Raw genomic sequence first — 22418 nt, 5'->3', positions numbered from 1 at the left:
GGGGGTCTCTACCCCTCTGGCAGCAGTTACCTGTTTCTGGAAACACTGATGTTCATCAAAGGAAGTCAACAGGTACGTGTTTTACTTCCTGTACAGCGAAATATTCTCCCTGCTGAAATGGGTGGCAAAAAAATGCTATAGCTGCAGATTTTCTTCAGTCTGTAGAGAGGGCGGAGGAAAGAGATTGCAACCCACCGTGTAGAAGGCCACAGTTCAGCTAGCAGGCTGTGCTGTCCCACATCACAGGCTGGGTCAGGCGTGGAGAGAAAAAGACTTTGTGGCACTTAATTACACCATGCAGAAGGTAGGACTGAGCAAATTAAACAATGTTGATGAGCTTTAAATAACCAGTTGAAGAGGATATTGATTATATAACCATAAGTAGTTCTTTATTGGGAAAAGTAGGAAGGGAAACAAAGCTTATGCTAAGCCTTCCACTGCAAAAGAACTGAAGCTTTTAACATACACTGACCTGTACTGAAAACCATCAACTTTTCTAAATTCATCAAGCACTCCTCCAGATTTATTTCAACGTAAGAAGGGAACTTTTTACAGTGAGAACACTCAGGCACTGGTACAACCTCCCCAGGGCAGTGGTAGAATCGTCGTCACTGGGTGTCTTCAAGATACGACTCAACAGGGTGCTAAATAATCTCTCCAAGGCTCCCTTTCCCACCAAAGGTTTGACCAGATGATCTTCTAAGGTCCCTTCCCACCAGGGCTGTGCTGTGATTCTGCGTTGTTGGAACAGGGCTAAGTCACAGGGCTTGCTCCTTGTTTGGAGAAGAGTATCATAGAAGGAGGGATCAATATCCATCATCTCTGTGTTTAGAAGGCATCAGAGGAGAAATCCAGAACCCTGAGGGGCAAGGAAAGGACCACTCACTCTTATTTGCAACTTTCATGTGGTTCAAAGATTCTTTTTAATAAATAGCATAACCACAACACTCCAATCTCATGAGATTAAGCACTGCTTAAATGTTAAGTGTAAACAAAATAAAAGACTATAGATCTGCAGCTGGAATATAAACCAATTCAACAGGGGAAGGAGGAGAAGAGAGAGAGTATTCCTTGAGTGGCCTTTCTGTATTTCCCTAATAAATTGTAACTTTTACAAAGGGAACAGCCAAGATCAAGAAGAGTTGTTGGTTTTCAATACAAATTTAGGTACTTCTGAAAAGCACAGCTAGAGAAATCCACTTCTAAGAGCAACAGACATTTTAAAGGGATAAATGCACGTATTTCAGAAAGCATCTCCACAAGTCCGCAGCAGTGGCGTGTTGTAACAGTGCCCTGGCGGGTGCACTTCAGGGAAGCATTTCAGGTACTCGGAGAGGCCATAGCAGGTGGAAGTGTTGTAGAAACAGGCCTGCAGCAACGGCCATCCCTGGGTGGGCTGGAGCAGCCGCCTGGCCCGGCTCTGGCTCCAGAGGAAGAAGGGTGCTGCAGCAGCCCGGGCTCCGGCCGGCTAATGCCTCTCCCCGGGGCTGCCCACAGCCGCCTCTGCCGCGGGAGCGGTGCTTTGGCCGCAGTGCCGAGTCCCTGGGTGACGGAGCTGCAGAGGTGGTGACAGGGTCCTCGCAGAGATGCTGCGGAGCTAAGGAGTGCCTGAGCCCTGTGTTGCAACGGAGGCAAAACCTTGTGACAACCCTCCCAGCAGCCGTGGATGCAGACTCCCACAGGAGGGAAGGCTGGAAACCTCCTGTCTCCAGCAACACAAAAGTTCTCCTCTTCCATCTGCAGTTCTGCTGTTGCAGAGTGGGTGCGGTGCCCTAAGAAAGCCAAGGATGATGAACTCCACCAAGGAATGCATCAGTGCCAGGTGAACCTGAGCCAAGTGTTCCCACAACAAAGAAAAAGATCACAAGAGCTACCAGAGAATCCCTCCTGTGGGGGACAGAGGCCCTCACTGCCAGCCTGATTTGGAGACATCAACAGGCTTCTTTCTTAGTCCATGCCCAGATCCCAGATGTTGCTTGATGGCCACAGGATTCAGGATCTTAAACTGAGGAAGACATAGCAGAACCACTGCCCTGCACCTCAGGAGGGCAGATTTCAGCTTGTTCAGGGATCTGCTTGTCAGTATCCCAGGGACACTGCCCTGGAAGGCAAAGGTGCTCAGGAGAGCTGCTTGATTTCCAAACCACAAGCTCCTCAAAACACAAGTAGTCTACTCCTCTGCACAGAAGGTCGGGCCAGGGCAGCAGAAGGCCAGCACAGGTGAACAGAGAACTCCTCAGGTAGCTCAAGCACAGAAAGGCAGCAGAAGGTACAAGATACCCAGAACAGAGATATTGCCTGAGCACGCAGAGGGAGGGAGTTAGAAACGTCAGTGCTCAGCAGGAGGTGGAACTAGCAAAGGACGTGAAAAGCAGTAAGGAGAGCTCCTGCAAGTACCTTAGCAGCAAGACGAAGGGTAAGGGAGGTATGGGCCCACTGCTCAGAGGCAGAGGAGCTGGTGACACAGGACATGGAAAAGACTGAGGTACTTGATGCGGTTTTTGCCTCATTTTCATTGCAAAGGTTTTCCCTCAGACCTCCCAAGTCCCTGAGCCTACTAGCAGTCCGTGGGTGTAAAGCAGTAGAAGAAGGTGGAGTTACAGATCACTTAAGCCAACTGGCTGTACAGAAATCCACGGGACTGGACGGGCTGCCCTGAGGAAGGTAGCGGAGGTCAGTGCAAGGCTGCTGTCATTTCTGAAAGGACTCGGAGATGGGGGGGAGGATCCTGATGGCTGGGAAAAGGCAAACTTCTCACCTGTTTTCAGAAAGGAGGATCTGAGGAGTTACAGGCCAGTCAGCTTCACCTCAGCCCCCAGAAAATGCAAGGAACAAACACTCCCAGAAGACATTTTCAGACACCTGAACGTGACTGGGAACAGCCAGCTAGCTCTACCAGGAGCAAAGCACACCTCATCAGCCAGACTGACAGCGATAACTGCCAGTGTGAGTAAGAGGGTAGCAGTGGACGTTTTACACCTTGACTTTAGCAAGGCATTTGACATGATCTCCTGTAATTTCCTTACAGTTAAAATATCAGTGAGATATAGATTGGATAAACATACAAGGTAGGCAGAAAGTTGTCTGGACCACTGGAATGGTGGTACAAAGTCCAACTGGTGGCCACTTACTAGTGGCAACGCTCACAGATCAATACTAGGGCCAATACAATTTAGGGTCTTCAATAACAATCTAGGTAGAGGGAGGGAGTGTGCCCCAGCCAGCCTGCAGATGACACCAAGGCTGGAGAGCTGCTGATGCACTGGAGAGCAGAGCTGCTCTTCAGAGAGACCTACACAGCCTGGACACAGGGGCTGACGGGGGCCTCTAAGTCAGAGGCAAGAGCAAAGCCCTGCACCTGGGATGGGGTAACGCCACGTGACAGCACAGGCTGGGGCCGGGCTGGTCAGAAAGGAGCTTTGCAGAAAAGTTCCCGGGGTTCCCGGTAGATAACAAGGTGAACACGAGTCAGCGGTGTGCCTCTGCAGCACAGGTGACAACTGCACAGTAGACTGTATTAGCAAGGACATAACCAGCAATTTGAGGGAAAGACTCTTTCCGGGTATTCAGCACTTGTGAGATTGATTCCAGCTAGAGTGCTGGGTTAAGTTCTGCACTTCCCAGTAAAAGAAACGTACTGATACACTGGACTGAGTCTAGCAGAGGGCTACCGAGCTGCCCAGGTGCTCAGAGAGAAGAAGCAGGGGCTTGGAGAGGAGAAACTGAGAGAACTGGATTTCTTCCAGAATAAAAAAAGAAGAAAGCTGGGGGGCAGGGGGAGCGAGTGTTGTCATCCTGCTATTGTCTTTAGCTAATGGAAGAGCACAGCAGCAATGGGCCAGACTCTTCTCAGAAGAGCACACTGGTAGGACAACAGGCAACAGAGTCCAGTTCCAGCTGGACCTGCTTAGAGCAGGAGGTTGGACTAGACAATCTCTGCCAGTCCCTTCCAGTCTGCATGACACTGCAGTAGTGTTACTACACACTAGGCTTCCAACAGAGTTAAAAGGCAACACAGTAATTACTTACATTTTTTAGTCATTGATACACACCAGTTATTTTGATATGAAGTGTTTTTCCCTTGACTGCTGGGCTTTTTCTAGATTTGAAGGTTTTAAAGATGTGTTTCCCTGTTGGGTTTTTTTAATTAAAAAAATACAAAACACAAACTGAACTTACACACTGCATCATCCATGGAGAAGCAAACACAATTAGATCCTACATGTAGTCTGTGAAACTCAGTCAAGAACTACTGGTTGGTCATCTCCACCTGCCTGAAGCTTAAGCTTCTTTGCTTTTAAGTTAGAACCACAGTTAGGCCGTTTATTTTCCTGTGACTTCTTCACCGCTGCATCCTGGACAGTCTTTGAAATAGTCTGAGCATTTTCTCTGCTTCCTTTCGAATTCGAAGATTGAGATGCTTTGTCCTGTAAGTTATAAACAGCTCCATTAGAATTCTAACATCGTTTTCTTTCTTTTTCAGTGTTCCCACAGAAGAGAGAAGATAATGAGGTCTATTTTAAATCGTGTTGATTGCATTACAGTGAAAAATACATTGAGCAGATATCAAACTATTAAAATAAACTATAGTGGAAAAGATATCTATGTAGCAAGACAGCACAGATATAAATACCTTGAAAACACTTCTCTTGTTTGTTATCCCTTGTATAGTGATGACGTGCGCCTTGTTGTTCAGCAGACCTGCTTTTGGTCCTATCTTCAGGTAGGATATTGTAGCAAATGCCGTGAAGCTGAAGTCTTCCCTGCATAAATTAAATCAGCGTTATAAGAGAAGGCTGGAGGCAAAGAGAGGCTAGACCATGCAGGGGAAAAACAGGACACATGAACCCTTCTGATGGAAGTTCCATAGAGCAGCTTGGTTCTGCTTTATCTGGTCAAGTGGACAGCCAATTGAGAGCGAGACTGGCCAACACTTAACATAGGTCAACTGGTGGAACTTTACACACACACACATCAATCTGTTGGAATACATGGAGGAAAATGAGGAAAAAGATGTAGTAAGTCATCTGTTCACCCTCTTAAGAGTATAAAAAATGTCAGCTATACAGATGCCAAAAAAAAAATCAAGACAAAAATAAAGGGGTTAAATATTTGATCTGTACATATTCTTGGAACTTCTATAACTATGCAAAAAGACAAAACACAAACCACGGAGACAGCCTGGTTACAAGAGGAGCACTGTTGTTGTTTTGACTATGCTTTCTTAAAATTTCCGAGTACCACTTTCCACGATAGCCAGCCTGTCCTGACCGAGACATCATCTGGGCAACCCCATTTGCTTTGTTAACCACAAAATGTAAACGGACTCTCCATAAACAGCAGATTTCTCCGAAATGAAGCCTGCTGCAGATTTAAAGGTTCAACCTGAATACAGAACACCCCAGCTTTTTAAAGTTGCAAGAGATGCAGCATTTCAGATGTTCCCCCAACTTCTAACATTTTGAAGTAGAAATACAGTAATCTTCTGAGATTTTTTTTTTTAAACATTAAATGCACCTGACGTAAAGGCTAGAAATGAGACTACAGAATGTATCTGTTAATACTATACAGAAGTAACATGAGAATAAAGAAAAATGACTACTAGATGTTAAAAAAATAGTACTCATCTTACGTACTTCAGATACTGCTGCAGCAGTAAATGGGCAATAATTCTCTCCAGTTCCTCTCGAGGGTGCTTTGGTGGAGTAACTTCGGCCACCCTCAGTTTTGATACACCTTTCCCAGACCACGCGTCGATCAGTTTCAGGGGGGTGAGTTTCTCACTCATGTTTTCAGCTTGCTCAAGTATCTTGATTAGATCCCTGCAGTATCCTGTTATATCCATTTTCTCACATGCTACAAATATAAGTGAATTAACGTTTAAATAGCAAGTTATTTACATAGTATCCATATATACATTAGGTGCATACATATATATGCACTGTTATATATTCAGAGATAGATGTGTATCTATAAATATATATCTATGTGCTGTATAATAGCAATGCTCTTCTATTGTTTATATAACTCTAATTTAACAAAGCTGTAACTTTCCCTCTGTCAAATCAGGATATATTTATACTCAAACTTATATTTATCTTTCTACTTCATTATTAAAACTCCAGTCCTGCAAACATTTTTACATATATTTAACATTACAAACCACACAAATTATTTCAAAGAAGCATTTACAAAAGCATAACATTTGTAACATGGCTACTATGTTACTTTTCAGCTGGATTCCTTTTCCTCACCCATAATATTTGTTATGAAAAGATTAGAAAGCAAAAAGGAATTGAAGAAGATAAGCAAGACATTTCTTCTCTCAAGACCTTTATGGACAAAATGAGACAGAAAAAAGTATTAATTTCATTACATAAATTAGTGTCATCATGAAAAATTGTTCTGAGCACTAACACACCCATGCAGTAAATAATGATCATGCTTCTACTGCACAACTAGATCATGGCATAGAATCACCCCAACTGCCCCCTCCAATACTAAGAATTAAGTACTGAAAAACTAGTACTGCTGCTAGGTTTCCTCAGACCTTGCTTATGTATTGAAAGGCCCTGGGGTAAACCAGCAGTAAACAGGATATATTTCAACTATATTTGCATGACTTTGCAAAATATTTTTATTATATAGATGTAGCTAACTGTATAACAAAAAAAAAAAAAAGAGGTTAAATATCTTTGTTTTGTCTACTTTACCCTCCAAAAAATGTACAGGGAAATAAAGTCTAGTTATGAGAACAGTTTTGAATACAGAGTTGTTCCTAAGTTTTTCAAGTGCTGATCACTATGTTATCCAAATGCTTTGCAACAGATATGAGGTAGGAGGAGATATTTTCAACATATTACAATTCGCCTGGTCTTCAAAGAAATTTAAGGTGGTTTTGTGTGTCCAGTTAGAGATTGCCCAAGACCAACTTTTTTTCTGAGCACTCTTTTCAGAGCTTTCTAGCTTTGTGTGGGATTTCCTGTGTCTAAGCCAGAGCTCTCACTGAGTAAATGCAGCAACAGATACTTTGTGCACCTTCAGAGACTTCACGGCTTTCTGGATGGATACCAAAAATGACAGTTAACGCAGCCAGTGATCACCTATGAAAATGTAGCGTAAGCTACGCAACATTGCCCAGGATGTTTGCAGGCAAAACAGGACAAGAACTTCTGTCCCAGAAGTGTGTTCTACTGAAACCATCCTCCTTTACCATGCAGCACATCTTGTTTCAGCTCGCCTCCCAAGTTCCCTCTATGTCTGGCCCATACGCCTTCCCTTGTATGATCCCAACTTTCTTCCAAAGGAAGAGCGCACACTAGACAGAGACTGTGCTGCTCAGGGCTAACGCACAGCAAAATCCTGAATTAGTGTGCTCAGTTGTTCCACACAACTGTCATTCACAGTCCTGACACAGGCAGGTCTCATGAGCGTGCGGCACTGAAATCCTCAGAGATTTTACCAGGCAAGCTGTAAAAGGACACATGCAAGCTGTGCCTTCCCAGAGCCTACGTGTGAACAGTTTGGCATGCAGAGAGCAAGAGGCTCCTTCTCACAATAAAGCTTTCACACAGCTTTGCTGAAACAAAACCCAAGACATTCCAGAAACATTTTAAAACAGGTAAGCCAATCTCCCCCTTGCCCCAGCTTCACTTCACAACAGGTGAACAGCTGAGCCTGAAAGACACGGACGTGTTTGGCCTCAGGCAGAAAGCCAAACCAGGAAGCATCCTGCTAAACATCCCGAATTTGGCAACACTAAGCCACCGAAAACTGACATTCATAACAAAAGGTGAATCTTGGAAGAGGCAGTATTAGGAGCACACTTTACACAAGTTTCTCACAGTTTGTCTAAATCAGACACCTCTTTAAGCCAACCTTCTCCATGTTCTCTGTCCTTGGTTATAAAAACAATTTACGTACAGTTCTCTCTACAGCAGTTATCACACATTCTGTTGCAGTTTGCAGAGTCCCATACTTCATCAAAATGACGCGCTATGAGGACTCGGCGACACCTGAAAGAACAAAGAGCAAAGAGGGACTATAGAACATAAATGTCTACACCTGTCTCATAAACCACAAAAGTGACAAAAAGGAGGCCCCCTGGGTCAGCTCATAGCTCAAAACAAGCTTGAAGATTTATCTCAGGAAAAAATCATGACACAAACACTGCACCACAGTATTCCCTGTCAGTTACACTAATACCAGTAACTAGTAGCTTGCCACAACACTAAACACTACTGCAGGAACAGTTTTGTTAAAGCAGAAAAGTAAGTACAACCTGCAATTCCAACAGCATGAAAAATCGTAAGAATATGAACCAATTCTTAGACTGAGGCCAACAAAGGCTATACTCAATGCATGAGTTGTCCACAACATCAAAACAACTCTTTTCCATGAAGTATTCCATACAGCTCCATGCAGCAGGGGAAGCATTAAACACATGCCGATTCCTGTGTGGCCATGAAACTCTGGTACCTGAGAGTAAAAACCAAAGCACTGCAGTGTTTGCTCTGAATGGGACTTTAAAGACAAAGATTGTTTGTTGACAGATATTTTATCTCAACATAACTGCTTCCAGAGCTTTATCCTGAAGCTGGCAAGAAACACACCAACATTCAGTTACGCTCAAGAGCATGCACACTGAGCAGCCAAACCACAAGCTCCAAACTCAAGACTCTATAACAACGGTTATAGTGTGATGGGGTTTTTCTGTTTTGTTGTTGTTGTTTTTGTTCAGTACTTTTTTTAAAATACCCTCTAAGAAACTCAACAAAATTAGCCTAACTATTTAAAAACTAACCAACCACAGTAACTTACTTGTTCATATTCTGGCAGTAAGACACCATATCGTACAGCTTTTCTTGCCCTACATTTTCCATCACTACCATTGAGCTGATTCTGAATATATCTCCAAAACCGTAATACAAAATGCAGTCAGCTTTTTGGTCATCTCTACCTGCAATGCATTAACAAAAAAAAACAGACTTTAAACTTTAGAAGAGATTTACTTTAAGCATAGCATTTTCTAGTACAAATTCCACTCTTATCTGCATGGGCTTCTGCAGCCCCTATAGGGAGAGTGCATGGCTGTAACAGAATATCAACAATAACCTATTAGCCAATAGAACATAGCATGATACAGACTAGAAATTAAATAGATTTTGAACAGTCTTCTACAGTTACAGAATCAAGCAAACTGAAGACACTACACAATGAAGATTTTGACTCTACAAACTAAAGTAAAATATTGATGTCATACAGGAAGTCAGCAAAATCACTATTTTCTCACCCTAACAACCTCTTCGAAAAGTCTGAGACAAATACATCTTGAAGCCTAATTCTTATTTGATTAAAAGACATTGTGAGCTTCAAATACCTTATTAGGTATTACTTCTAGTAAAGAGAGAATTAGGTATGATTAACAAAATATTCTCTTTAAAACCAACTGTGTCTTCTGCAGCTGAACTTAGATCATCTCTTCCTTCCCACTGCCCGCCCTTTCCAATGACGTGCTGATGGGTGCCCTCCTGCTGTTTATAAGATCCACAGAGCAGAAAAGGTCTAAAAAGCCCAAACTTTTAAAAACTTTAACGCGTAACAGAAAGAAACTACTTCACTTGGATGGGCAGTCAAGGGGAAAAAGGAAGGTTTCATAAGCAAAGTACTGTGTTCAGGCAAACGAGTAGCAGTGCTTCATGAGTTCCCTGCCCAGATCAATCTCATTTAAATTGAGCTATGAAAAAGAAACATAGAAAAGCTTGTTCTAATCACCCAAGTTGATAAACATTGTGAAACAACTATTTCAGCACCTATATGGCCCTTGTCTCTCCAGTGCAAGCAGATGCAAACCCCCACAAACTTTGATAACTGTTGTATTTCTTAAGCCAGCCAATTTCTATCATACAGGCATAGTTAACATCTCAACCAATTGCCCCTCAGGGTCCTTAAAAAGTTTTCCTTCACATAGGTTCAAATCTGTCTTTGAAAAGGCAATAATGCACAAGGTCAAAAAAAAAAAAAAAAAACAAACCACAAAGCAAAACCAAACACCACAAAACCTTTTTTTAGCTGAGTGCTGAGTGAAGGGCTAGGTACCCAGTTATTCTTTGCTACACCGCAGTACAGAGGCCTGAGATCATTAATGTCATTTAGATTTGCTTTAAAGCCTCTTTGCAGAGGCAGAGTGGCGTTACACCCTTTAGAACCTGTCTCAAAGACAAGACACTTTGCACAAATGGCTGAAGTACAATTTTATTGGTTTAACATGTAAACAGCTACTTTGCAAAAGCCACTTCCTGCAATACCTGCACGTCCACTCTCTTGGTAGTAGTTCTCCATGGATTTGCTCATAGAATGATGAATTACAAACCTCACATCAGGTTTATCGATTCCCATGCCAAAAGCAACAGTCGCCACTACAACCTGAAACAAGATTAAGAAACATCAAGATAGCAAAACACAATTTGTTTAGAGGAGCCGTAAGTCTAAGAAAGTATCTGCTTTACCTGGATTTGATTTGCTGCCCACCCTTTATGAACTTTGGTCTTATATTTAGCATCCATGTTGGCATGGTAAGTCCCTGCCTTGATTCCCAGTTTCTGCAAACTCACGGTAACTTGCTCAGAATCCTTCTGAGAAAAACAGTAAACGATTCCTGCACAGAAGTAAAAGATGCCTTATTATAATGTCTTAAAAAAACCAAACATTTTCCAATACTTAAAAACAACTTCAAAAGTTTTATTAACTTAAAAATAAATAAATAACAGTAAACAATCTTTGTGCCCATACTACAGTAGTGGTAGCCATGAACAGAACTTCAATTATCAGCTTTGACTTGGAGACTAAAGAGAAAATATGGGTGCCAATCCACGTAATCATGGAAGTATCCTATTAATGCTCAAGGAGGACAACGGTTATTAATGCTTATGTAAAGGGGTGCTTATGACATCTATGACATCTCACCTGAGGTTTCAGACAAATCTACTTTTTGTCATTAGCCAATCTGCGCCAAGGCAAGGATTACACACAAACCCACAGATTTTGTGATCATCTTAGCACAGTTTGTAGTCGGGGAGCTGCTCAGCACAGCCACGGAGTTCCACAGCAGAGGCAGGGACAGACTGCTGCCCTGGAAAACTGAGTTCTGTTGCCTTAGTAATACGGCTCTCCTCTTTATGTGCAGTACATAATTTATTGATTACACAAAGTCCAACTTTTACAGTTCTGCATTCAGCACAAAAGTGGAATTCACCCCACCACACACCCATTCTGGTCATTGAATGATAAATGAATCTTATGACCAAATACGAAAAAGTAGCGTTAAAGGCAGTAAGTATCTTGACACATAGATAATAAATGATATACGCATAATTTAAGAACATAGAGATAAGCATTTTTTGAGCATTGTTTTTAAAGTCTTAAAAATTGTTATTATTCTTATCTATGAAAGCACTGTTCTATATACATCAACATTGTATTTCAATACTTCAGAATAGATAGGAGTGAACTGTAAAGACATCTAAACAATAATGACTGAAAACAGTTATTATTCAAGGTATGGATCTTACTAAATTTCATTTCTTTTAATGCTGGATGCTTAATGTATGGTGAAAGTAGAATTTCTCTACACATTTCAGGAGCACCTGGAAAACATCACTGTAATGCTGAAAGTTATAAAAAATAACTTTTTTCTGTACACTTTTTACCTGAAAGTCCTTTGTACCTTCCATTAATGATCTTAACTATGTCCTCAATGAAATCTTCATTACTTGAAGGCTTATGTCGAACCTCAAAAATACAATAAACACATGCTAAAGTTCAAGTGGCCACACAGTCTGTCCAGCAGTCCTGTTACTCTACTTCTTCCAGTACAACAGACACAACTATTCTGCCATTTAACCAAAATTACTGGATTCTCTTTGTGTAGTCAGATTGCATCTCAAAAGTCCATAGGAAAAAAGTTTTCCCATGAAGATCAATCAAAAGCAGCTGCGGTCAAACTGAAAATACAGTACAACATGACGATTTACAACTTCTTGCCATCATGTGACATCTTTTCCAGCAGTTTGGAAGCAGTCTGAACCTGCTACTGACTTCTCCCCTGCACAAAGTCCTGTCTCCTAAGCCTGGATCACAAAGACAGAGCAGCCCAAGTTCCTCTGCAGATGACAGCAAGTTCAGCGACATGATGTCACGAAAGAACACCATCAGTCAGTTGAAAAGCTATTTATAATTGAAATGTGTAATTGAAAATCTATTCTAAAATTCATCAACTATAACTTACAGAAGATAGTATGACTGCGATGCAGTCAAACAGTAAGAAGACATACCTCATAGTAAAGATTGGGCCGGTTGAAAGAAGCAGTAAAAGTAATGCACTTCTGAACATGCAGAATTTTCTGAGCATCCTTTAAAACATGATTTGTCGCAGTTGCTGTCAATCCAATCAAGGGAGCATTGGGAAACTGTCTTTTCAAGATACCAAGAGACTTGTAGTCTAAACAAGAAAAGGGGAAGAGAAAGATTTCTCATACCATAAATCCAAAGTTAAAAAAAGATATTAATGTAGATAGCATTCAATGGGGTAATACTATAGTCTGTGAGACAACAATACTGCACTAAATGTTATTACCAATTAATTTACCACAGAACTAATTTATACATCCAAATGAAGTAATAAAAAGCTTGCACTTATCAAAATAGATGCTTTCTCTTCTAACTGAAATTTATAAAAGCAGCCACAACTCAAAAGGCAAAACATATTGGAATAGAAGTTCTTAAAAAGATAGAAAAATGTAAGTGGCATCGCATTAACCAGCATTAAGGTTATCGTGCACGTCTGTTTTCACAGACAACTTTTTAGTAAACACAGCTTTGCTAATAAACAAGCAATGGGGAATTTGGATACACAGACCAGACTATTAAGGAAAGGTTTTAAAGTCTCAGTTCTGACAATCACTTGCTGCCTCAGAACAGAAATGCAGCCAGAGGTACACAGCCAAATGCCTGTTTCACTGGCATGGCTTTTTGCTCAGACATCACATTTTAACTAAACTGCAAAGGTTGACTTTACAGTCACTATTACTTCAAATCAGGTTTTCTTTCGAAAGGAAAGAAACAGTAACCAGTAAGTACCAGTCTTCTACAACTAACGAGACAGGAAACAAACTGAAGCACGTTTCTTTCGCTACAAGTCAAGGGTATTTGTTTCAACCTCCTTCAGAAGCCATTCAAATACATTTCATGAATTTACAAAATGCTCTACCTCTGTCACCTAGAGTGTTAGGGAGCGGTGTACAGAATGACACTTTTTCATGTAGCGGTAGATTAAAGATGACTGTATTGTGCATATTAAAGATAGCAGCCAAGAACTTTCATTTTATTAAGCTCCAACAACAGTAAACTGATTTAGCAGTTTTTCACAATCACAACAGCAAAATCTACACGGAAATTGCTCCTATTTGCACGAACTTAGCTCCTGGACAAGGATATAGTCATTTGTGAATTAAATTTTAAGTCCTTGAGCTAACACGGGCATTTGCCATAAACTAAGTATTTCTTTAACAGATGAAGAAAGCACCTGCCTCTATTTCAGGCTTAACTCATTATTTCTTGATGCTTGAATAACACTGCAAACTGGATTTCTAAGGAGCATACCAGGCCTGAAGTCATGGCCCCACTGACTACAGCAATGGACCTCATCTACAGCAATGCGAGCAAGACACCCTGCTTGATAAGCTTTCTCTAGCTTTGACATGAACATTTTGCTTTTTGCAATCTTCTCCGGGGTCACATAAATGAGCTTCAGCTGCGAACTTCTGTCTAGCATTTCGGTATGAACCCACTTCACATGTTCCTGTTCAAAACAAAAGGAGAAGTCAGGGGCTAATAAACTAGGACAACACACTGAAGCTGCTTAGTGCTAAGATTCTTAAGAGGTTATTAATAATTCACAAGGGGTAATTAACAGAGGCAGATAAGCTGTTACATAGTATTTATCGCTACTATAAGTCTTTGCAGAAGATCATTATATTTAAAATGTTAATTTTAATACTTGGAAAATCTGTCACAGAACTCTGTAAAAGCAAACTATTAAATACTTGTCTTAGCTTCATCATGCGGTATCCGTATTTTCCCAGCAAATCATAACGTACCAAACATGCCTGTGCTACTACAAGTGTAAAATAATTTCTTACACACAACAGTGATCTTCATTACCGAGTTTTCAGAATGCTTTACCTCAGAGCAGCTCCAAGTTTGGCACATTGCATCAAGCCACTAACCTATCAAATCCAGTGTCACATGCAAGTTTATGACCATAGCCTCCTGGTAGTCAGGAAAATACATTTCACTGTAAAAAGCAATTGACTAATAACAGACTGGGAAATAAGTTGCTTCTTGGCCTCTAGATGAAACAGCTTACCACCTTAAAGACAGATAAATAATTATATATAAAAGCCTGCACTGCTCAACATGCTGCCAAAAAACACCTACTCTCCAAACTTAAGACTGGAAACTGAGTAAAAATCTATAACAGCCATCAGCCAAAGGTACTGCACATCCTCTAAATAGTCTCATGAAATCTAGTTATTCCATTAAAGGTGCTGGCTTGCATATGTTCTTGTCATTAAAACAAGAAAGCAAGACAGTTATTCACATTATCCATACCACAGCATGTAGCTGGCAACTTACTGTTGATAACAGACAGAGGCAAGATGCCAGCACACGCAGCACAAAAAACACGAAGACTTGGCAGTTAAACTTACCCTACTGCTTGAGGCATTTAATAAAGTTGCAGAAATACCAAGCTGTTCCAAAACCATGAGCTGATCTTCCATAAGTGATATCAATGGACATATCACGAGTGTGAAACCTGCAACAATCAATCATTGTGCAAACTGAACAGTTCAGATGTCACAAATATCTCCTCTAATACTTTTTACTAACGCATCAGCCCTGTTCTGAAGGAACTGCCAAACGTGAGCTTAAGCTTCACACACAGGAGCAGATTCCCGTCTGACAAAGCTGGTGAGCGAGTGCTAGGTCCCATAGGGGTACTTCTAATCAACTGCCTGTGACACGCACCTTCTCTTAGAATCTCCACCACAAACAACTGAGCTGCAACGAACAAAGTATCAGAACTAATATACAAAACAAAGTTGAATTCACATCTGTGTTCTGAGGTACTAATTTCCCACACAACTAAGCAATGCTACATGTCAGTAAATTTGGTCTTTGTAAATAAGTAAACTTCCACGCAATTGGACGGGTGGGTTATTTTTCAAAAAAAAGCTTAAAACCCAAAACTAGATAGTCACTTTCAAAAATTAATATGCAAAGTCTCTCCCAGATAATCTGAAGCTAAAACTTTAGAGTGGAACAAGACAAGTAACAGCTATCCATACTTTAAAAATTTACAGTTAATGTACTGAATTAAAAGGGAAAGAAAAAAAAAAGTGACAAACTTTTTGAAAGTTCTTTCAGTGTTTAGTAATAGAACATATTGAAAGGAACCCATATAAATTATTTAAATCTAAATCCATCCAAAGGCACATCTATTTTAAAGCTGCCATTGCATCTTCAGAGAAAATAAAGTAAGAGAGCAAAGCAAATATTTCTAGTAAATCTTTCTCTCATATCTTTGCTCTTCTTCCCCCATACTTGGATATTAGACACCAATATAATGTTCATTCTCCAAATAACTATAAAAGGGAGAAAATATATCGAATTGTTTATATGTGACCTTTTCCTCCCTTACATACCATCAGAACAGACAGCTGGTAACTGATAGCAAAGGCTCTTTCCACCACCTGTAGGCATGACAAGAAATATATCCTTTCCTGCCATTGCAGCATTTACTGTTTCAAGTTGCAAGGACCTAAACTTCTCGAGTTTAAACTTGCTCTGCAGTGCGTTTTTTATCTTCTCATACCATGGAAAATCTGTTAAAGGAAAAAAGAAACAACCCACAAAAAAAACAAGTTTCATAACCAAGTTTGTTAAAATACAAGCAGGAAGAGCAATTTACATACACAATAACTAAATCTGGAAGCAATACAATTTTAGGTCTGGGAAAGCATTCAAAGATTTAATAATGGTATACAAAAAGCTATACACAACCTGAGTCTGTATAAACTAATTTCTAAGGTGGACCTTTGAAAACCCTATGAAATATAAACACAATCCATCTCCAGACTAAAGGCTCTCATTGCACATAAACGTGAACTAATGCTAAAAACTCCCAAGCAGATGAAGAGTTTCAAAGTGCTAATGATCAATTAACTGATCAGTCCAAAATTAAATGGAAAGAAGAAGCCGACCTTGAAAACAAATAAAAGCAGACACTGAGCCCTACAACAGTCTCACTACTAAGTTGCCCAAGTGCTTCCCTCATACAAATGCAGTGATTACAAATAGTATAATGAAGGCAGGGCTACCATTTTTTCCATATATGCCAGAAACAATAAGCACTTCTTAAAAAAAAAAAAAGAGGGGGGGGAGGAGAGGGGAAGTTTAATCTTCCCCAAAATAATCACCCCAGCATGCTCATATATTTTTTTCTTTTCTTCAACAATAAAGAGCTAAAGGCTGCATCCTTTAAAGAGGTAATATTGTAAAAACTTCAGATGCATCAGGAAGCATATTAATCCTTTTTGTATTATTAAAGTTACAATGCAGAAAAACTGTGGGAACTCCAGGCCACACCACGTGCAATGCAAGAATTAACTTTAGTACTTGAGGTGACATTGCTTCTGAATTCACAGACATCACAGCCAAGATCCCAGGCTCTCTGAAAGCAAGAAAAGCCTCTCACCGACTTCAGTGAGCTTTGTACTGGGACCAAATTTAGCTACTGCTCTTATTCAGCACGTACGCAGCATCTGATTGCAAAGATGTTAGTTTTCTAAGCATAGGTGGAGAGAATTAGGCACAAAGTCACCCAAAACAAATGGACTTATTCAACAGCATCAATTTGCAATTCTAAAGGACCAGTATTCTTACATTTGCATAACACTTCTCAAACAGACAAATTCAGATTAGACTACAAAATAAACTTCATTTTTTAAAAAGCCAAAAAATGCAGTAGATACAGACAGAAACTAACAATGCATTTCGAAATTGCAAGTGAAGTAAAGAGGACGGGAAAAAAAATTATACAAAGATCTGAACTGAATTTGGCTAGGCATAACATGGCCAAGGACTACCGGCTCTCCAGGACTTCCATTAATGTTTAACTTGAAAGACAGCACTTCCAGAAGAAGAGCAGCCCTCACACCACACCACCACGGGACACTTGCCACTTGGACTAACTCTACCATACTAATGTATTCTATGTTAAGTTTTGGCAGTCAGCATCCATCTAATTTGCATAATTTGGTAAAATGGTGGGGCTACATAATCCATGGCAGACACAACCAGCATCCTACCCCCTCAAGGAAGAAGAAACACAAAGACAGTGAAATGTAACTTTCAGAGTGCAAGACTGTTATCCTGAATCCTGAAAATACCCAGAGTAATTATTTTTAGCACACAAATAAACAGGGAATATAAATACTGCAATATAACCAGACTGACTCCGGGATTCTTATAGCAAATCAAATCAAGTTGTGACTTTGCAACAAGAAAAGAATACAATTAGTTATAACAGGCCATTCTTGTGATAATTCTGCCTGGAAGACCTGAGATTCGTATTTCGGAATGTCCAGGGAGCCAAGAACAAACATCACCCTGTGTAACTAAGATGTTAGGTCACCTAGCTGAAAAAAATGAACCAGGACAATATCATTATCCAAACAAAACTCTGTGTGGGCGCATTTTTCCCATACTGAATTAGTTTACTTCTATTTTAGAATATTTGAATTCGACTCTGCAAACCGTTTTTGTTCCACGCCTCGGCTGAGGTTTCGGTGTCTTTACTTCCGCCTGCCTCCAAGTCTCCTGACGACTGCTTTATCAGACTCTGTACCCTCATCTTCTTTTCCATGAGCTCCTGCTGTTTATCCACAAGCTCCTGAATCTGCATCTCCACCGCCTGCAGCTCATTTTCAATGGAAACCAGTACCTCTTCTAGCACTGAAGGGAAAAAGCAAGGTGAAGGAAGAACAAAGACTACAGCAAATTGCTAATCCCAGTTTGAAATGATACTTTATTTCATTTGTTGACTGAGAACAATCAAAATTAAACACAACCCAAAGCCATCTAAACAAAGAGACAGCCTGAAAGACCCACTGATAAGATTATAGTATCTAATATTGTATATGCCATGTAAAAATATTTAGCAAGAGTTAACAACTTATTTCTTATATTAGTGGGTCATATGTACACAGGTATACTGTAAGTTGTCATCTCCGATACAGCGTATGAAAAGGATGCAACACTGCCATCGCCTGCATTGATTAATAGAGAAAAAATGTATCACAATCCAGTTTCTCAAAAGTAGTGCCTTTCCAGAGAAACACTGGAAATTATTTTCTTTTCTGCAGATGCATGTTAAGCAGTGAAAAGCATATTGCATCTGCCCTGATACTAAAGCTGCTATGTTACAATGCAGACAGCGAGGACTCCAGCCAACTCCAAGGGGAGCACAACATAACGCTTTTAATAGAAAGCATTGACACGCAAGAAGCAACATCAATCTCGGCAAGTAGAGGTCTTCTGAAGATGGAAAGAGTGACATCAGCAAAAAGCTACACTTCGTGCACCCAGACCTCCATTCTATGCAGAACCAGAGGATCTGCTGAACGTCAAGGTCTGAACACAGAGGACAAAAGCTTTTGCGAACACAAGCCACTCTTAAGATCTGAAAAAGCTGAAGCAAATACTCCCCCCACAAGCCTGGGTTATGCAAGTGAATCTTTGGCGGGAACTTGCCTCAACATCCTAATATGCACCTGCATGGATTGTGTTCTAGAATCCAGTCCCCAGGATTTAAATGAACAACTACCACGTATCACAGCATGCCAAGTGTGTATCAGTATTTCAGAGCTAGGTCAGAAAAGCATAAGAAGAAATGTCTTCCTCACATCACGCCCCGCAAAATAAGAGATTTAGGTCCAAGCATAGCAAATATGATCATCTGCTTATGGAAGCAAAAATGTAGAATATGGAAAAAAGGCATCCTCATTACAAATTGGACAAAAGGGGACATACGTCTTCCTAAACGCCCGCTGTTACTCAGCAGGAAAGAGTTGAAAGTATCTTAAAATATGAAGCATATTTTTAAAATACTGAAAACCAAGTAATTTCCCTGACAAATCTGCTTTTGTTTTAGTTTTTATCTAAGAAACAAAGTTATCCAGTAAAAGAACTTTTTATTCAAATCTGAAGTATAACAACACAGACCCCACAAACTCTTTTCTGCATACATCAAATTCATATAAATAACAATCAATAACATCAGGTGATTGTGCCCGTTAGTTAAAAGATAGCAAAATGCACATATTGAATACTAATTTTGGGTTACCTGCAACAGCTGCCATGTTTGGAGAGCAGAGAATGTTATCCTTGGGAGACGTTATTTAACCAAGCAACTGTCACCAAGAATAAAATAAAATAAATGAAAAATTATTTAATGAGTAATCCTTCTAAAGTTAGAACAAATTTACAGTGAGAAATTCTTCATTAATACAGGAGGTGTTAATATAACACTTCAAGTACTGGTTCACTTAGCCTGCCTATATAAATATGCCCAACTAGATGACAACACACTTCTTCCCGTCCACAAAAGGGACGGATACCAACTCACAACCAATTCCTAAGGCTATAGCTCAGCAGCCTTCTAAACAAAACCACGTGGGTTTTGTCCAACTCATAAATTTTCTGACAGGCACTGTCATTCACCTACTTTCGACCTATCGTTTTCATTTTTTTTCACCTGTTCAAAGACTGTTTTACAGAAAAGCCTGAAGAAATTATATTGTGCCCCTTATAAAAGCAGCCACCATAACACAGAGCAGATCTTCTAGGAAACAGAAAGGTAGTTTGGTTCAGAGAAGGGGGGCTGGTTTTGACTAGATCGTCAGTGAGGTGAACTTAGAATTCTATTTATTGGCTAATTTTCTCAATAACTTTCTTTGTCCTATTACAAGCTAATAACACAAAACTCAAGAAACAAGAAACTCTCTCACCCTTGTTGAATTCTGAACTATATTTATTATATACGTGGGAGGCAAACCTGAGGGAAGGTGAAAGCAAACAAATTCAGCGAACCCTCACTATAAGCTGATACTATCATAACAAATATTTTACTTTGTTCCTATAACTAGGGGAAAATATACGCTAAAAAGAACATGTGAATAAAACACTGACTTTGTCAGAAGATATAATTAAAAATAAGGTAAAGGCCCACACTTCAGAAAGTGGTTGATTACTGTATAAGATAACTTAGCCGTGTACCAGTCTCCTACATCATTTGAGTTGCACAGTTCTGTCTTTATACTACCTGCCACTTGCACAAGAGAAATTGGAAATATTGGTCTCGTCGAAGCACAGAGCAACCAGGGACATCCAGAAAAATCAGTAGGTGTGACAACACAGACACATTGTAAGTGCAAGGTGCTACTTCTACTCACCATAGTAAACACAATCCTCACAAGTATCACTGGGCTGACACTTCAGGAAATACAAGCCATTGAGAGGGCCCTTGACAGGCTGGAGATGTGAGCCTGCATGAACCGCATGAAGCTCAACTAGGCCAAGTGCAAGGTCCTGCCCATGGGTTGGGGCAATCCCAAACACAAGTACAGGCTGGCGGAGAGTGGCTGGAGAGCAGCCCTGAGAAGAAGGACCTGGGGGTGCTGGTGGGTGAGAAGCTCAACATGGCCTGGCAATGTGCGCTTGCAGCCCAGAAAGCCAACCGTATCCTGGGCTGCATCAAGAGAAGTGTGGCCAGCAGGGCGAGGGAGGGGATTCTGCCCCTCTGCTCCCCTCTCATGAGACCCCACCTGGAGTCCTGCGTCCACCTCTGGAGCCCCCAACACAAGAATGACATGGATGTATTGAAGCGGGTCCAGAGGAGGGCCACAAAGATGATCTGAGGGCTGGAGCACCTCTCCTATGAGGACAGGCTGAGAGAGTTGGGGCTATTCAGCCTGGAGAAGAGAAGGCTGCAGGGGGACCTTATAGCAGCCTGCCAGTACCTGAAGGGGCCTACAGGAAGGATGGAGAGGGACTATTCACAAGTGCATGGAGTGACAGGACAAGGGGGAATGGCTCTAAACTAAAGGAGGGCAGATTTAGATGAGATATTAGGAAGAAATTCTTCACCATGAGGGTGGTGAAACACTGGCACAGGTTGCCCAGAGAAGCTGTGGATGCCCCCTCCCTGGCAGCGTTCAAGGCCAGGCTGGATGGAGCTCTGAGCAACCTGGTCTGGTGGAAGGTGTCCCTGCTCATGGCAGGGGGATTGGAACCGGATGATCTTTAAAGTCCCTTCCAACCCAAACCATTCTATGATTTTCTTATCCAAGAAGTGAGAAGAGAATGAAAATTATGCACGAAAGTTTCCCTACGTGCTGCTAAAGCTCCGCAAGCCTTTCATTTAGCTCCTGCCTCTAAGCGGTAGCTCAGCACACCTTACAATCGATTCTACACCACCACTGCCAACAAAAGACCCCCCAGTTACCACTCAGTTCCTCAAAAACATGACAACAGTGATGAGCTCGTACCTTACAAACCACAGCGGACAAAAGGCAAGCAGAAGCACCTTGCCCCTTGGGCGGTTTGACCCCCCTGTAAAAACAAGCTGAATTCTTGTGGATCCATCCCGCTACAGCCTCTTCCGAGCGGCCCGGCAGCGGGCAGGGAGAGGCCTCCAAGCAGGCAGGTCAGCACCTGGCGCCCCCCCCCACCCCGTGCAGACCAGGGAGCCTCCTCAGCCCACCCCCCACCTACGGCCCGGCCCCGAACCGCAGCCCCAACCCCCAGCAGCCAGCGATGTCAGCGGGGCGCTACGCAGCGAGGAACCCTTAATGCTAGGGAGCAAACCCGGCAATGACCGCGCAGGCAGGGCGCAGCCGCTGGGCAGCAGCAACCCCCCCCGCCCAGCCCTGAGGTCCCGAGCAGCCGGGGGCCGGGCCGGGCGCTGCAGGGCCGCACGGGCGGAGGTGGCCAGCAGGCCCCGGCAGGCCCCAGCAGGCCCCGGCCTCGCCTCACCCCTCTCCCCCTTCCTCCCGCGCGACCGTTACAGCCCCGGCGCGCGCCGCCCCAGCGGTCAGTGCCAGAGGGGGCGCACGCCCACCCCGCGACTGCTCCCCGCTCCCACCTGGACGGCCCGCCCTCAGGCCACGCCCTCTCCCGGTTCTGCCGCTTCCGCTGCCGGCTTCTCTCAGCCAATCGCCAAGAGAGGGCTAAGCGCGCGAGGAACCACATACACACCCCCTCCATTCAACACAAGGCTCCCCTTCGCTTTTATGAAA

General features: G+C 41.9%; 1 protein-coding gene across 3 annotated transcripts; it reads right to left on the bottom strand.

The window, feature by feature from the left end:
- Positions 1-378: 378 nt before the first annotated feature.
- On the bottom strand, positions 379-22347 carry RECQL (RecQ like helicase). Of its 3 annotated transcripts, XR_012765905.1 has the most exons (16): positions 22265-22347; positions 19466-19532; positions 17878-18075; positions 15765-15944; positions 14769-14875; positions 13660-13858; positions 12333-12499; positions 11709-11790; positions 10509-10657; positions 10308-10425; positions 8821-8959; positions 7924-8015; positions 5637-5856; positions 4634-4763; positions 4180-4427; positions 379-859 (listed from the first exon to the last, which is right to left on the bottom strand). XR_012765905.1 is itself a non-coding variant. In XM_075440033.1 (15 exons), exons 2-15 carry the CDS (start codon positions 19479-19481, stop codon positions 4239-4241), a joined length of 1986 nt encoding a protein of 661 aa, XP_075296148.1. In that variant the 5' UTR covers positions 19482-19532; positions 22265-22347; the 3' UTR covers positions 379-4238. The 3 variants fall into 3 exon arrangements, 2 of the variants coding, with proteins under 2 accessions (XP_075296148.1, XP_075296160.1); XM_075440033.1 differs by having other exon boundaries at positions 379-4427; XM_075440045.1 differs by lacking the exon at positions 22265-22347 and adding an exon at positions 21669-21782 and having other exon boundaries at positions 379-4427.
- Positions 22348-22418: the final 71 nt, after the last annotated feature.

The sequence above is a fragment of the Opisthocomus hoazin genome, chromosome 1, assembly GCF_030867145.1.
Source record: "Opisthocomus hoazin isolate bOpiHoa1 chromosome 1, bOpiHoa1.hap1, whole genome shotgun sequence".
Lineage (NCBI taxonomy): Eukaryota > Metazoa > Chordata > Aves > Opisthocomiformes > Opisthocomidae > Opisthocomus > Opisthocomus hoazin.
Note: the sequence above shows the minus strand (reverse complement) of the source record. Positions and strands in the feature narration are given on the sequence as shown.

Bases quoted from the DNA above. Each gene is read 5' to 3' on its own strand.
- RECQL (XM_075440033.1), bottom strand. The intron at 14,876-15,764 runs GTATGTAAGGGA...TGATTGTTGCAG, and splicing joins ACCAGCTGTCTGTTCTGATG to GTTTCACACTCGTGATATGT. The intron at 11,791-12,332 runs GTATGTCTTCTT...TGTATTTTTGAG, and splicing joins GGCCCAATCTTTACTATGAG to GTTCGACATAAGCCTTCAAG.